At 39.2% G+C, this 15,171-nt stretch overlaps 1 protein-coding gene across 6 annotated transcripts in view; it reads right to left on the bottom strand.

Moving 5' to 3' along the window:
• The window catches only part of LOC109268695 (ATP-dependent DNA helicase Q1-like), a 65,044-nt gene that overhangs the window by 31,466 nt on the left and 18,407 nt on the right, over positions 1–15,171 (bottom strand). For all 6 annotated transcript variants that reach the window (XR_008419753.1, XR_002080738.2, XM_019452169.1 and 3 more), the window contains exon 2: positions 2,657–2,755. Coding sequence is in view for 4 of the 6 variants with exons in the window: in XM_019452169.1 (XP_019307714.1) it covers positions 2,657–2,755 (99 nt within the window). In the remaining 2 variants the exon portion in view is untranslated. The remainder of the gene's footprint in view (positions 1–2,656; positions 2,756–15,171) is intronic.

Below are 15,171 nucleotides of genomic sequence, written 5' to 3'. Positions count from 1 at the left end.
TCTTGTGCACTGTTGATGGCAATGCAAATTGGTACAGTCACTGTGGAAAACAGTACAGAAGCTACTCAAAAAATTAAAAATAGAATTACCATATGATCCAGTAATTCCACTACGAAGTATTTACCCAAAGAAAATGAAAACACTAATTTAGAAATACCTATGCACTCCTATTTTTACAGCCAAGATATGGAAGCAACTCAAGTGTCCATTGTTGACACATGAATGAATAAGAAGATGTGGTATACATACACAATGGAATATTACTCAACCATAAAAAAAAGATCTTGCTATTTGCAACAACATGAATGGACCTAGAGAGGGTATTACGTGAAATAAGTCCAAGACAAATACCATAGGATTTCACTTATATGTAGAAACTAAGAAACAAAGGAATAAACAAAACCCAGAAACAGACCCATAAATACAGAACACAAATTGATGTTTGCTAGAGGGGAGAGAGGGTAAAATGGGTGAAGGAGAGTGGGAGATACAGCTTAACAGTAATGGAATGAATAAGTAATGGGGATGAAAGGTACAGCACAGGGAATGTAGTCAATGGTATTGTAATTGCACTATATGGGGATGGATGGTAGCCACACTTATAGTGGGCACAGCACAACGTATAGACTTACCAAACCACTGTGCTGTACACCTGAAAATAACCTTATATGTCACCTATACTTCAGTGAGGAAAAAAGTGAACTCAATAAATGCCTTTACATCAGTTATCACACATTTTCTTGCATGCTTCATCAAAATGTTGAGCTATCGATACACAGTGACATTGCAAACACATTTAGAGATAAAAATTATTAAAATGACCTAACAAGTTTTAAAAATTCCTATTCCAAAACACAGTTATATGTTCTATTACTTTCCTGTTGCTTATCATAACATTACCATAAACTTAGTGGCTTAAAAAAAACACAAATTTATTATCTTACATTTCTATAGGTTAGAAGTCTGACATGGGTCTCCCTAGATTAAAATCAAGGTGTCAGCAGGGATGGATTTCTTTTGGAGGCTCTAGGGAAGACTCTGTTTCCTTGTCCTTTCCAGTTTCTAAAGACTGCCTTAAATTCCTTGGTTAATGCCCCCGTTTCCTCCATCTTCAAGGCCAATAAGTATCATTCTGACCTTTCCTGCTTCCTTCCCCATTTAAGGACCCTTTGGATTATACGGGACTCCTCAAACAACCCAGAGTTATATCCCTACTTTAAGGTTGATTGTCAACCTTAATTCCATTTGCAATCTTAATCCCCTTTTGCCATGCAAGGTAGCTTACAGTTTACAGGAATTTGGATTTAGACATCTTTGGGGCACTGGTCTTCTCCCCACCACATATAATTTTTTCCATATGTACCCTAAACAACATTTATGAAGTTGTCAGAGATTCACTTTGAAATTCAGTATTTTGCAACTATTAAATAATCTTCCTGATTAGCAAAGCAGTTTCTTTTACAGTATCAGTTTCACTCTGAATCGCAAAATGCAGGGGCGTCTGGGTGGCTCAGTTGGTTAAGCGTCCAACTTCGGCTCAGGTCATGATCTCACAGTTCGTGGGTTCAAGCCCCGCATCAGGCTCTGTGCTGACAGCTCAGAGCCTGGAACCTGCTTTGGATTCCATGTTTCCCTCTCTCTCTGCTCCTCTCCTGCTCACACTCTGTCTTTCTCTCTCTCAAAAACAAAATAAACATTAAAAAAAAAAATTTAAATCGCAAAATGTACTTCTTGGGAGTCTACTGGATGTCTAATGAAATTTTCATTTTCCTATTTAACTAGATTATTGTGCCCTCTATAGGAAAGAAATGGCATTATTGTCCAGCTACTGCTTATCCGTTCAAAATTTTTGAGTAGTATAAAGATGACTAATACTAAGAAGCCATTGGGGAATTATATGGTCTCATTAAAACCACCCTAAATGGCCTTAAAATTTATTTCTTATGGAGAAGCTTAACTATGTTCTTATTTCATCAACCCATCAGCTGGTGAGATGATACATTACTAAGCTCAATTCTCAAAACCTATTATATACACCTTTTCAAAATTATAAAGCATGTAGCTATATGCCAGTGCCAGAGAGAAAAAGCTTAAGCTCATTGTCAATTTATATCAAAACTTTCAAAGAAAGAGGGGATGAATGAAATAGGATTAAGAGGTATCATCTTCTAGTATAAAGATAACAGCAGGATATGATGTACAGTAGAGGAAATATAGTCCATAATATTGTACCAACTCTGTAGGGAGACAGAGGGTAACTAGACTTCTTGTGGTAACCATTTTGTAACGTATGAGAATACTGAATCACTATGTTATAAACCTGAAATTAATACAACATTCTACTTCAATTATTCTTCAACTAAAAAAATCAGCATCTTAGTATACTTGTTTTGCTTAAAAACTACAAAAAAAATAGTTTTGGAGGATTATCAGGTAGAGAGAGAGAATATATTTTCTTGAATTAAGGCAGATCCTAAGAGTTCATGTACTGGCTCCCATCCTTCAGACACTTGCTTTTCAGGTTTATACTTGATACTCTACTGGTGTATTTACTTAGTGAACAAGTACTCAAAGTAATTTCTTAGACTTTCAAATTGTGCTTATGTTTAAATGCAAATAAATAAAAAAGTTAAAAAAAAAAAGATATGTGGCTTACTTGGTTATGTTTTGACAAAATGACTCCATCTCATAAAGCTTCTGTTGTCCCACATTTTCCATCACCACCATTGAACTTATTCTGAATATATCTCCAAAGCTGTAATACAAAATACAGTCACTTTCATGTCATCTCAGCTGGTAGTGTGAGAAATCTTGAGATTGCATAGCTACTTAAAAATTTCAAAATATGCAAAAATAATATATATAAAATCAGGTAGCAATGCTTTATAGTCTAAATATATCACATCTACAAAGTTCAGAAATGTGAAAGTTAATTTGTAACAGCTTCCCTCAAATTATAAAAAGAAAAAAATGACTATAGAAACTTAATCCACTTTATGAGTTAAAAAATATATACATAAATAATCCAGTTATTGAAGTTATAGAGACCACTAATCAAAAATTCAGAAGGCAAAGATGGGACACCACATTATCTTAGCAAACATAGGAAACAATTCATAACACTCCAATACAAGTAAAATAGGCACTTAAAGTAAAAAAAAAAAAAAAAAAAAAAAAAAAAACTGCAAAAATGACTTCATTCTAAAAATACTAGCTAATAATGAAGATTCAAAATACAGAATTATTAAACATCATCTATAGTGTGCTCTCTAGAAAAGCTTTTTTAAAAGTTACTTCTGAATAGGAGTTATACATACCTGCACATCCTTGGTAATAATTCAATAGATTTATTCACTGATGAATAACAAACCTCCCATGTTGTTATATTAATTCCCGTATCAAATGCAACCGTGGCCACTACTATCTAATCTGTTTTTACACTTTATGTTAATTAAATTAAGTTAAAATATTCTTAATGTTTTTATTTATTTATTTTTGAGACAGAGAGAGACAGAGCATAAGCAGGGGAGGGGCAGAGAGAGAGGGAGACACAGAATCCGAAGCAGGCTCCAGGCTCCGAGCTGTCAGCACAGAGCCCGACACGGGGCTCAAACCCACAAACCGTCATGACCTGAGCTGAAGTTGGAGGCTTAATCGATTGAGCCACCCAGGCGCCCCATTAGTCTATAATTTTAGAACCAACTGAATTGTAACCAAGGCTCTACTTCAGTAAAGGGTTTAAATTAAAAAAAAAAAAAAAGAAGGGAAAAAAAAAAAAAAAAAGAACCACAGAAGCATACCTTAGAAACATTTAACATGGTAGCTGAAATTCCTAATGTTTTAAAACCATTAACTGGTCTTCCCTAAGAGAGATCAATGGGCAAATCACAAGGGTAAAACCTAAAAGAAAAAGTAACTACCTTAAAATTTACACTTTCTCCAGAATAAGTTTCTACCACTCACCTGAGGGCATCACACATTAATATACTTCCTATTTTTTAGCCTCATTAATAGAGGCAATAAATAAATGATCATTAACCAAATAAGCAAATAGAAGATTACAGGGAAATCTCTTCCTTTATTCAATACTATAAAAATAGGGGCGCCTGGGTGGCTCACTCGGTTAAGCATCCGACTTCGGCTCAGGTCATGATCTGACAGTTCGTGGGTTCAAGCCCTGCATCGGGCTCTGTGCTGACAGCTCAGAGCCTGGAGCCTGTTTCAGATTCTATGTATCCCTCTCTCTCTCTGCCCCTCCCCTGTTCATGCTCTGTCTCTGTCTCAAGAATAAACAAACATTAAAAAATAATAATAATAAACATAGGTATCATTTTGAATTTTTACTTTACTATCATTTTTTAACAATCAGTATTGGTAATCTCAGCAAAATAACATAAATCTAGTCAAATACTGTCCAGTTATATCAGGAAAAAATTACTACAAAGCTTTCCAAAGATAGCAACCGTATAGTTAAGAATGGTAGTTACATAAGCATTCTTCCACACTCACTGTACCAGATTAATTTATGCTGAGTAGAAACTGATGAATAGTTTATTGACTGAAGTTCTTTTTTTTTTTAATATTTATTTTATTTGAGAGAGAGAGAGAGAGAGATGGCATGAGCAGAGTAGGGGCAGAGAGAGAATTCCAAGCAGGCTCTACACTGGGAGCACTCAATGAGATCATGACCTGAGCAGAAATCAAGAGTTGGATGCTCAACTGACTAAGCCACCCAGGCACCCCTTGACTGAAGTTCTGAAAGTATATCCCTTTCTCTTATTACTGAAACTGTCTGCAGCTATATAGCTATTCTACATTATTAAAATTGCTGACCTCTGTAGTTTGTTCCTTAAAATAACCTGAGACAGAGAGCAGATAAATTAAAAACTATACTCAGATTCAGACTTTATCAGGGATTTTACCATCTCAAATAGTCTCTCTGCTGTATTTTCACATTCTCCCTCATCAATGGTAACTTCTCATTACATTTAAACATGGGCAAGCCTCTCTCATCTTTGAAAAACCCTGGATACCTAATTTAGGGCACCCTCTCTTTTTCCCTTCACAGCAGTTCATTCCAAAGAATATCCCATTCAGTAGCCCCCATCCTCAATTTCTCTCCCCTCTCTCTCCATTCCCACGTAAATTCTTTCTCCAAATGTACCCTACTTCAGTGAACAACTTCACCATTTGTCCCAGCCTAGAATTTGGGCGTCATTCTAGACTATCCCTTCTCCTACCCCCATCCAATGAATACCAAGTCCTTCTGAATCTACCTCCTAATTATTTCTATAATTCCTCCGTCTTCTAAACCACAATTCTGACAAGTCTCTTACCGGTATAAAACCCTTCCATGGTTTCCCACTAATCTAAGGAAGATTTTATAGTATCTTTCAAGACTCTTTCCACATGACTTGCCCCTCACTGCCTGCCACACTGAAATTCTTCCAGATTACTGATATTCCCTACACACATGTTCTTACTTTTGGGCTCTCAGAAATACTGCTCCTCTGAATGAACACTCTTCCTTATTCTGCTATCCTTTCTTTGCCTACTTATCCTTCAGCTTTTAGCTCAAATGCCACTTCCTCAGACAGCCTTCTCTGGACAGCCCCTAGACCAGATCTTTGCACTGACTTAATTCCCTATTAACACCTTTATCACAAAACCTTTACTGCAATTGCTTGCAATTACCTATACTCACTAGACTGGAGTCAATAAACTAAGAACTGGCTGCTTGTTTGGGTAAATAAAGTTTTAATTTTCATCTAAAATTTTCTACATGGTTTTATGTAGGTTGAGTAGATTAATGATTAAGATTTAAAGAATCCCTACACTTTTCTCTGTTAATTTTCAATGTCTACAAGAACAACTGTTTTTCATTAACTTTTTTAAAAGTTTATTTATTTATATTGTAAAACAGAGATCAATAGGACTTTAATAGCTAGAGAGGAAAAATCAATGCCTGGCTTCAAAGCTTCAAAGAATAGGCTGATTTTCTGTTAGGAGCTAACAGAGCCAATGCTCATTTACCATTACAAAACTCATAGGGGCAAGAATTATGCTAAATATACTCTGTCTATGTTCAGTAAGCCTGAATGACAGCACATTTGTTTATAACATGTTTACTAAGTACTTTAAGCCCACTGCTGAGACCTAGTGCTCAGGGGGAATAAAACAAAGAAAGATTTTTTCCATTGATAGTGCATCTGGTCACCCAAGAGCTCTGATGGAGCTCCATCTCTGATGGAGATGTCCAAGAGATTCATCTTGTTTTCACGCCTGATAACACAACATCCATCTGCAACCCATGGGTCAATAAGTCATTTTTGACTTTCAAGTCTTATTATTTACAAAATATATTTCATAAGGCTATAGCTGCCACAGATAGGGATTGCTCTGATGGATCTGGGCAAAGTCAATTGAAAACCTTCTGGAAAGGATCTGCCATGCTAGATGCCATTCAGAAAATTCATTATTCATGGGAAGAAGTCAAAATATCAATATTAACAGGAATTCAGAAGAAGTTGATTCCAACCCTCATGGATGACTTTGAGGGTTCAAGATTTCATTGGACAAAGTCACTGCAGATACAGTAGAAATAGCCAAAGAACTAGAATTAGAAGTAGAGCCTGAAGACGGGAGTGAACTGCTGCACTCTCATGATAAAAATAACAGGAGTCATCTTAAGGGTGAGCGAATAAAGTGGTTCTTGAAGATGCTGTAAAAATTGTTGAAAGAACAACAAAGGATTTAGAGTATTACATAAACTTACTAGTTAATAAAGGAGCAGCAGCAGGTTTTGAGAGGACTGGCTCCAATTTTGAAAGAAGTTCTACTGTAGGTAAAATGCTACCACATGTACAGAGAAATCATACATGAAAAAAAGCCTACCAATGTGGCACACTTGATTGCTGTCTTGTTTTAAGAAATTGCCACAGCCACCCCAACTTTCAGCAACCACCACCCTGATCAGTCAGCAGCCATCAACATCGAGGGAAGACACCTGACCAGCAAAAATACTACACTCACTGAAAGCTCATTTTTCAGCAATAAAGTATTCTTTTTTTTTTTTAAGTTTATTTACTTATTTTGAGAGATACAGAGGGGGAGAGAGTGTGAGTTGGGGAGGAGCAGGGAGAGAGAAATCCCAAGCAGGCCCCCACGCTGACAGTAGAGCCTGAAGCAGGCCTCAAACCCATGAACCGTGAGATCATGACCTGAGCTAAAACCAAAAACTGGATGCTCAACTGACAGAACTCCAGCAATAAAGTATTCTTAATTAAGATATGAACATTGTTGTTTGAGACATTCTATTGCAAACTTAATAGATCACAGTATAAATATAATTTTTATATGCACTGGGAAACCAAACAATTCATTTACCTTGCTTTATGATATTGGCTTTATTGTAGTGGTTAGAAACAAACCTATAAGATCTCTGAGGTATGCCTGTATCACCAGAAAAGTAGGGAATATATGTGGGAATAGATTCTAAGGATACTAAATCAGAGTGAACAGAACAAAATAGGTAAAAAGCTAAATTTACTGATACAAAAATTCTGGCTTAGTGCATTAAATACAGTGGCCAGGAGTGGCTCTAATAATTTACTTGGCTGTTTGCCAGAAACATGGCTCCAATGATGAATGTCAGAAAGTTGGGCTGGAATGACACAGGTGTAGATTCCAATGACACTGAAGTGCTAGAACTTCCTAGGTATAGTCTAAAAAGGGAGTCCAGAGGCTTAGGGAGATGGGAATGCTAGAGTGGATTATCAGGTAGATTACTATCTACTCTCTTGCTGTGTCCACCAGGAAAATCCAGAGGACACTCCCTTCACTAAGGTTGTGAAAAATACATTAATTAGGGAGCCCCAGCATCCCTGAAGAACTCATAGTGGCTGTTCTCTGTAAGCTAGGAATGACAGTAAGGAAAGTATTGCCTTTGAACTAGGTCAACAGAATCAACAAGAATGATGGATTCCAAGGCATGGGAGCTAAATGGTAGCAATTCAATTCATAACCAAAGAAAAGGTACGTGTGTTGCTATAAGAGGCAAGAGAACAGAAGCAGTAATCACAATAGTCCACAGAGAACTCTGGCATTGGCTAGTTGGTCATGATGTCCTTGAAACAGATTACTCAATATGAATATGCAGAATACAAAGCCCTGATTCTGGTAAATGGAAGTTTGACCTGAATCACTACAGAGTCAGAGTCCTTCAACCAGTTCCCAGAAATGACCCAATTTATAGACAAAGAGTCCCTTGAATAAAGTGGAGGTTGGGACCCTTTGAGGAAGAATTCTATTACATAACTAAAATTTTATGTAGTAAGTCTTCACACTAGTATTCTCCAGAGGAACTTATCAGAGTAATTACGTACTGGGGAAAGGAAAATAACTTCTCAGAAATTACTGGACATTAACTCTGAAATGACAGTTTCTGGAAGACTAAAATGCCATGGTGATCCAACAGTCAAAACACGGACTGGACTTTATAAAAGTCACATGATCGATGCAGTTTTGCTCAGGTTCATTACAGAGTGGGCCCAGGAGGTCCTCTAACCTACTCTACGGTTATTTCCCCGGTTCCAGATCATATTATCAGAACAGACATATTCAGCAACTAACCAAATCCATGTATTGGTCCCCTGGCCTATGACTAAGGACTATTATGGTAGGAAAGATCAAGTAGATGCCAGCATAACTGCCCTTACCTACCAAAACAGTGAATACAATACTGTTTGTCCCATAGATAGGATTCTTGGGTCTAGGGATCAGGGTGGAAATGGGAGTGGCTCCTCTTACAATTGCTTCCTAGTGATCCACCAGTGAAATGCTTGCTTCCCATCCCTGAAATTTTGAACTTTGCTGGTTTAGAGGTCTGGGGCGCCTGGGAGGCTCAGTCAGTTAAGCGTCTGACTTTGGCTCAGGTCATGAACTCATGGTTGGTGGGTTCAGGCCCCACATCAGACTCTGTGCTGACAGCTCAAAGCCTAGAGCATGTTTCAGATTCTGTGTCTCCCTCTCTCTCTGCCCCTGCCCTGCTCACACTCTGTCTCTCAAAAAAATAAACAAACATTAAAAAAAAAAAATTAGAGGTCAAAAGCAAGGAAGAAATGCTTCTACCAGGGGAAAAAGCAATGGTTCCATTTAAATGGCAATGGACTGCCTCTTGACCACCTTGAGCTCCTGGTTGCCAGTAAATCAGCAGGCAAAGAAGGGTTTACTGTACTGGCTTGGATGAGTGATTCTGACTATTCAAGGGAAATTGGATTGCTACAACACTACTGAAAATTAAGGAGGAGTATGACTGAAATGTAGGGGAACCTCTAGAGTACCTTTTGATATTCCCAAGTCCTGTGATTAGAAAGTTAATGCAGGGGCACCTGGATGGTTCAGTCAATTAAGCATCTAACTTCAGCTCAGGTCTTGATCTCACGGTTCATGAGTTCAAGCCCCGCATTGGGCTCTGTGCTGACAGCTCAGAGCCTAGAGCCTGGAGCCTGCTTTGGAATCTGTCTCCCTCTCTCTGCCCCTCTCTGCTCACATTGTCTGTCTGTTTCTCTCTCTCTCTCTCTCTCTCTCTCTCTCTCTCTCTCTCTCTCAAACATAAATAAACATTAAAACATAAATAAAAAAATAAAGTTAATGCAAAACTGCAAGACCTGGGGTGCCTTGGTGGCTCAGCTGGTTAAGCATCCAAGTTTTGCTCTGGTCATGATCTCATGGTTCATGAGTTCGAGCCCCACATTGGGCTTTGCACTGATAATGTAGAACCTGCTTTGGATCCTCTGTCTCCCTCTCTGCCCCTCACCTAAGCTCACATGCATTCTCTCTCAAAAATAAAAACAAAACAAAACAAAACTACAAAACCCAAATATAAGCAAACTGCTAAGGCAAGTCCACACACCAGGCAAGGATGTGTGACTAATTAAGATGCTTGCTGAGAGCAAAAGAATAAGGAATGGGAAACTGAAGAAGACAGTTATAAAATAACATCTAATGACCACATGATCAAGTGAGAAACAGGACTGTAATAACTATAAGCGTTTCTTATTTTCTTGTCGTTGGTGGTATGTATGTATGTATGTATGTATGTATGTATGTATGTATGTATTTAGGTCCCTTTTCCTATTTTCCTAACATCTAAATAAAATGTGTTAATAGTAGCTGACTTCACATCTCAGGAGTTAAGTTAGAGGATTACCAAAGAAGGATGTGATTCAGCAGGAAGAGGAATGAGCATCATCCAAAGATGAATAACAAGAACCTGTGCCCTTTTCAGGGGGAGAGGAAGAGTTTATCTTTGGTTGTACAAGGGACAGTTGTTTCCTTGGACAGCCAGATATATGGAAGGTAGAAGTGAAAGAGTGCCCTTGTTTTCCATATGTGAAAAGGTTAATTAAGGCCAGGATTGATGACCTCACTGACACAGGGCAGCACCGAGCCCACAACTCTGGGTGCTGCTAGATATCCTCGGGGAAAGAGCAGAGTCTGCAGCTCCCCCAGATGCTGTTGGTTCTCCTTCAGCTTCTCTGAACCCTCAGCCAAGCAGTATGCCAGTCCATGTGCATGTACACCCACTCCTGAATCATCCACACTGGAGACTATGAGGCACTGAGACTAATACACAGGTTGCAATTTGCCTTTGCACCCCCACTGTACATCACCTTCTCTTCCTGACCGTTGGCGTGGACTTCAGTGCCACACACACAGGTGACAAACACCAGGGAAGAGCTTGACCACTTCACACAATCACATAAGGTTAAATTCCTCCAGTAAATCCCTTGTATCATGCATAGTGCCTCTGCTTCTCTGATCAAACCCTAACTGACAGAGAACTTCCGATCCAAGATGGCAACATAGAAGACCCTGAACTCATCTCCTCCACAGACACAACAAATCTACACCTATTAACAGAGCAATTCCTTCTGAAGAACTGCGAGCAGACTGAACAGCTTCTGCACAACAAAAGATAGAGCACATGAAAAACAGCAAGAGACACACACTGTAACAAAGAAAATTCCCAGCCCCTATGCTGCAAACTACAGTGGGAAGGGATACTATTGAAGGGCTGGGAGCAGGTTCATCTGCCCTGGGACACAGAAAAACAGCCACAGTTTGGAAGGGAAATTAGAATATAAAGGAACTATCCTTAGGCCACTACCAAATGGTGGGGCAGCTCCTAGAACTCTCTCCAGATCTGAGGCGCTGGCAAGTGCCATGGTTAACGTTCCCAGTCCACCTTGACAGCACAGACGGGAGCAGGTTCCAGAAGCCATAGCTGGCCTGCTGCCTCTGCGAGCCCTGGTCATACTAGCCCTGAACCCCCTAGGACACAGAAAAAAAGCCACAGTTTAACAGAACAACTGAAATATAAAGGATCCAGCCCTAGAACTCCACCAAATGGCAAGGGAGCTGCTGGAAATCTCTGGATTGGAGGGCCTGGTGAGTGCCAGATCCTGTGTTCTCTTCCACCTTGCTAGCATGGATGGGAGCACAATCCAGGCACCCTAGCTAGCCTACTGCCTCAGTGAGCACTGGTCCCTAGTCTACACCATCCCAAGCCATCCTACCAAGGCAGCCCCAATGCAATGCACACTGCAGCACCCTGGTCAGCGCTCACTACAACTACAGCCAACCTGCCAAAGTGACACAGGCACAAAGCACCTGGGAACCACGCAGACCTTACCATGTTGATTCCAGATGATATGTGCTAGGACACCACAGTGCACAGCACTCCAGGACCTCCTGGCTCTTGCTCTCTTCTGCTCTGGCCACTCTGTGGCTCTAGCCACAGAGCACCACAGGAATCTCTGCCTTGCACCCGCCTTGGTTACAGCCACCTTGCCCAGGAACCACCGATTTGGGAGTGCCCTGGGAGACTCCCTGCCCCCGTCCCGCCTCACGGCCCCACAGGACACAACATGTGCGGAGCATCCCAGCACACCCTGGGTCATGCCCACTTCAGCTCCAGCCACCCCATGTAGGTGTCCCCTATGCTGAACACCCTAGGACACCCTGGCTTGCACCCACATCAGTTTCAGCTCTTGTGCCAGGGTACCATCTGTACAGAGAGGACTGCCCAGGCCAGTGGCCACCTCAGCTCTGGCCATCCCACCAAGGCAGCACCAGCACAGAGGACCCCAGCATCCCTGGCCCATGCCAGGCAAAGCTCCAAGTCAATGAAAGCCACCAGGCACACACAGTCTGCACAGGGGACAACCACACATATACATAGGACTATTCTTTCAAGTTTAGGAGATGTAGCTGCTCAGCCTAATTCACAGAAACAAACACAAAAAAGTCCAAAAAAAAAAAAAAATAAGACAGACCATATGCTCCATTTAGGAGAAAACAAAACCTCAGATAAAGGACTAAATGAAATGGATATGGCAAATCTACTTGATGAAGAATTCAAAGTAACGGTCATAAAAATGCTCACTGGACTACAAAGTAGAATGGATAAGCTCAGTGAGAACTTCAACAAACAGATGGAAAATATAAAAGAGAACCAATGAGAGCCAAAGAATATGGTAACTGAAATAAAATACAGTAGATCACAGGAAGCAGAAAAACAGTCCAGCAATCTGGAAGACAGGGTAATGGAGAACACCCAACCTGAATGTTTTATTTTATTTATTTTTTTAATGTATTTTTGAGAGAGAGAGAGAGAGAGAATGAGAGAGAGAGAGAGAGAGAGAGAGAGAGAAGGCAGGGAAAGGGCAGAGAGAGAGGGAGACACAGAATCCAAAGCAGGCTCCAGGCTCTGAGCTGTCAGCACAGAGCCTGATGCAGGGCTTGAAACCATGAACTGTGAGATCGTGACCTGAGCCAAAGTCAGAAGGATGCTTCACTGACTGAGCCACCCAGAAGAGAATAGGGGTGCCTGGGTAGCTCAGTTGATTAAGTGTCTGTCTCCCAATTTTGGCTTAGGTCATGATCTCACGGTTCATGGTTTGAACCCCATGTCAGGCTCTGCACTAACAGCACGGGGCCTGCTTGGGATTCTCTGTTTCTTTTCCTCCTTCCTTCCCTTTCTCTCTCTCTCTCAAAAATAATCATTTAAAAAGATAGATTCAGGGTCCTCTGTAACAACATTAAGCATAGTAACATTTGCATTAGAGGGGTGCAAGAAACAGAAGAAAGAGAGGAAGGGGCAGAAAACTCATATGAAGAAATAATAGCTAAAATAGTTCTCTAATATGGGGAACAAAACAGACATCCAAGGTTCAGTAAGTACAGGCAGCCCTTAAAAAAATGAACCCAAGGAGGTCCACACAAAACACATAATGGAAATGGCAAAGATTAAAGAGAGAGTTTTAAAAAGGAGCAAGAGAGAAACAAAAAGTTATATTCAAGGAAAACCCCATGAGGCTATCAGCTGATTTTTCAGCAGAAACTTTGCAAGCCAGAAGAGAATGGCATGATATATTCAAAGTGGTGAAAAGAAAAAACCTGGAACCAAGAATACTCTACACAACAAGGTTATCATTCAGAATTGAAGAAGGAATAAAGAGTTCCCTGACAAATAAAAAGTAAAGGAGTTCATCACCACTACACTGGCCTTACCAAAAAAAAAAAAAAAAAAAAAAAAAAGTTAAGTGGAATTCTTTAAGTGGAAAAGGCCATAATAAAAAATTTAAACAATTATGAAAGGAAAAATATTCCATTAGTAAAATCAAACATAACAGTAAGGTATTAGAGAAATCACTTATATAGCTAGTATGGTTAAAAAATAAAGAGAAGTAAAATCCACTGTACCTAAAATAAATTATGGGAACTCACAAAATAAAGAGATGTAAAAACTTCTACTATATACATAAACGTTGAGGAGGATAGTAAAATTGAAATTCTCTTAGAATGTGTTCAAACTCGGGGTGCCTGGGTGGCTCAGGCAGTTAAGTGTCCGACTTTGGCTCAGGTCATGATCTTACAGTTTGTGAGCTGGAACCCCATGTGGGACTCTGTGCTGACAGCTTGGAGCCTGGAGCCTACTTCAGATTCTGTCTCCCCCTCTCTCTGCCCTTCCCCACTTGCACTCTGTCTGCCTCTCTCTCAAAAATAAACAAACATTAAAAAAAAAGTTCAAACTTGAGTAGCCATCAGCTTAATTTACATTGGTATACACATGTTATATATGAACCTCATGGCAACCACAAGCCAATAACCTCTATGAGATATATAAATAATAAAGAGAAAGAAACCCAAGCATAACACTAAAGAAAGTCATCAAAAAGAAAAAAAGAAAAAAGAAAGTCATCAGTTACCAAAAAAGAGAGCAAGAGAATAAGGAACAAAGAACGACAACAACAACCAGAAAACAAGTAACAACATAGCAATAAGTATATATCTACTCATAATTACCTTAAATGTGAACAGTCTAAATATGCTGCAATCAAAACCTAGGAGCTGAAAGGAAAAAAAAAAAAAAACAAAACACAAAACAAGACCCATCTATATGCTGCCTACAAGAGACTCACTTCAGACCTAAAAAAACATACAGACTAAAAATTTAGAGATGAAACAAAATATTCCATGCAAATGGAGACAAGTGGTGATAGCAACATATCAGACAAAATAGACTTTAAAACAAAGACTATTATAACAAAGAAAGGAATTACATTACAATAAAGAGATCAATCCAACAAGAGTATATAGCAACTATAATTCACTATGCAACCAACATTGGAACATCTAAATACATAAAGCAAATATTAAGAGACATAAAGAGAGAAATTAATGGTAATGCAATAATAGGAGACTTTAACACCCCACTTACATCAACACACAGATCAAAACAGAAAATCAATGAGGGAACAATATCTTTGAGTAACACATTAGACTAGATGGAGCTAACATACATACAGAATATTACATCAAAAAACAGCACAATACATATTCTTTTCAAGTGCACATAGGCTATTCTTCAGGATAAATCACGTTAGGCTACAAAAAAAGCCTCAAAAAATTTAAAAAGATTGAAATATTATAAATAATCTTTTCTGACCACAATGGTATGAAACCAGAGATCAATTATAAGAGAAAAGGGGGTGGGGGGAGACACAAACACATGGAGCTTAAATAACATGATACTAAGCCACCAACAGGTCAACAAAAAAAGCAAAGAGGAAATTAAAAAAAAAAAAAAAACATTGGAGACAACTG

This window comes from Panthera pardus, unplaced genomic scaffold (assembly GCF_024362965.1).
Source record: "Panthera pardus isolate Hobbes unplaced genomic scaffold, ASM2436296v1 HiC_scaffold_6, whole genome shotgun sequence".
Classification (NCBI taxonomy): Eukaryota; Metazoa; Chordata; class Mammalia; order Carnivora; family Felidae; genus Panthera; species Panthera pardus.
Note: the sequence above shows the minus strand (reverse complement) of the source record. Positions and strands in the feature narration are given on the sequence as shown.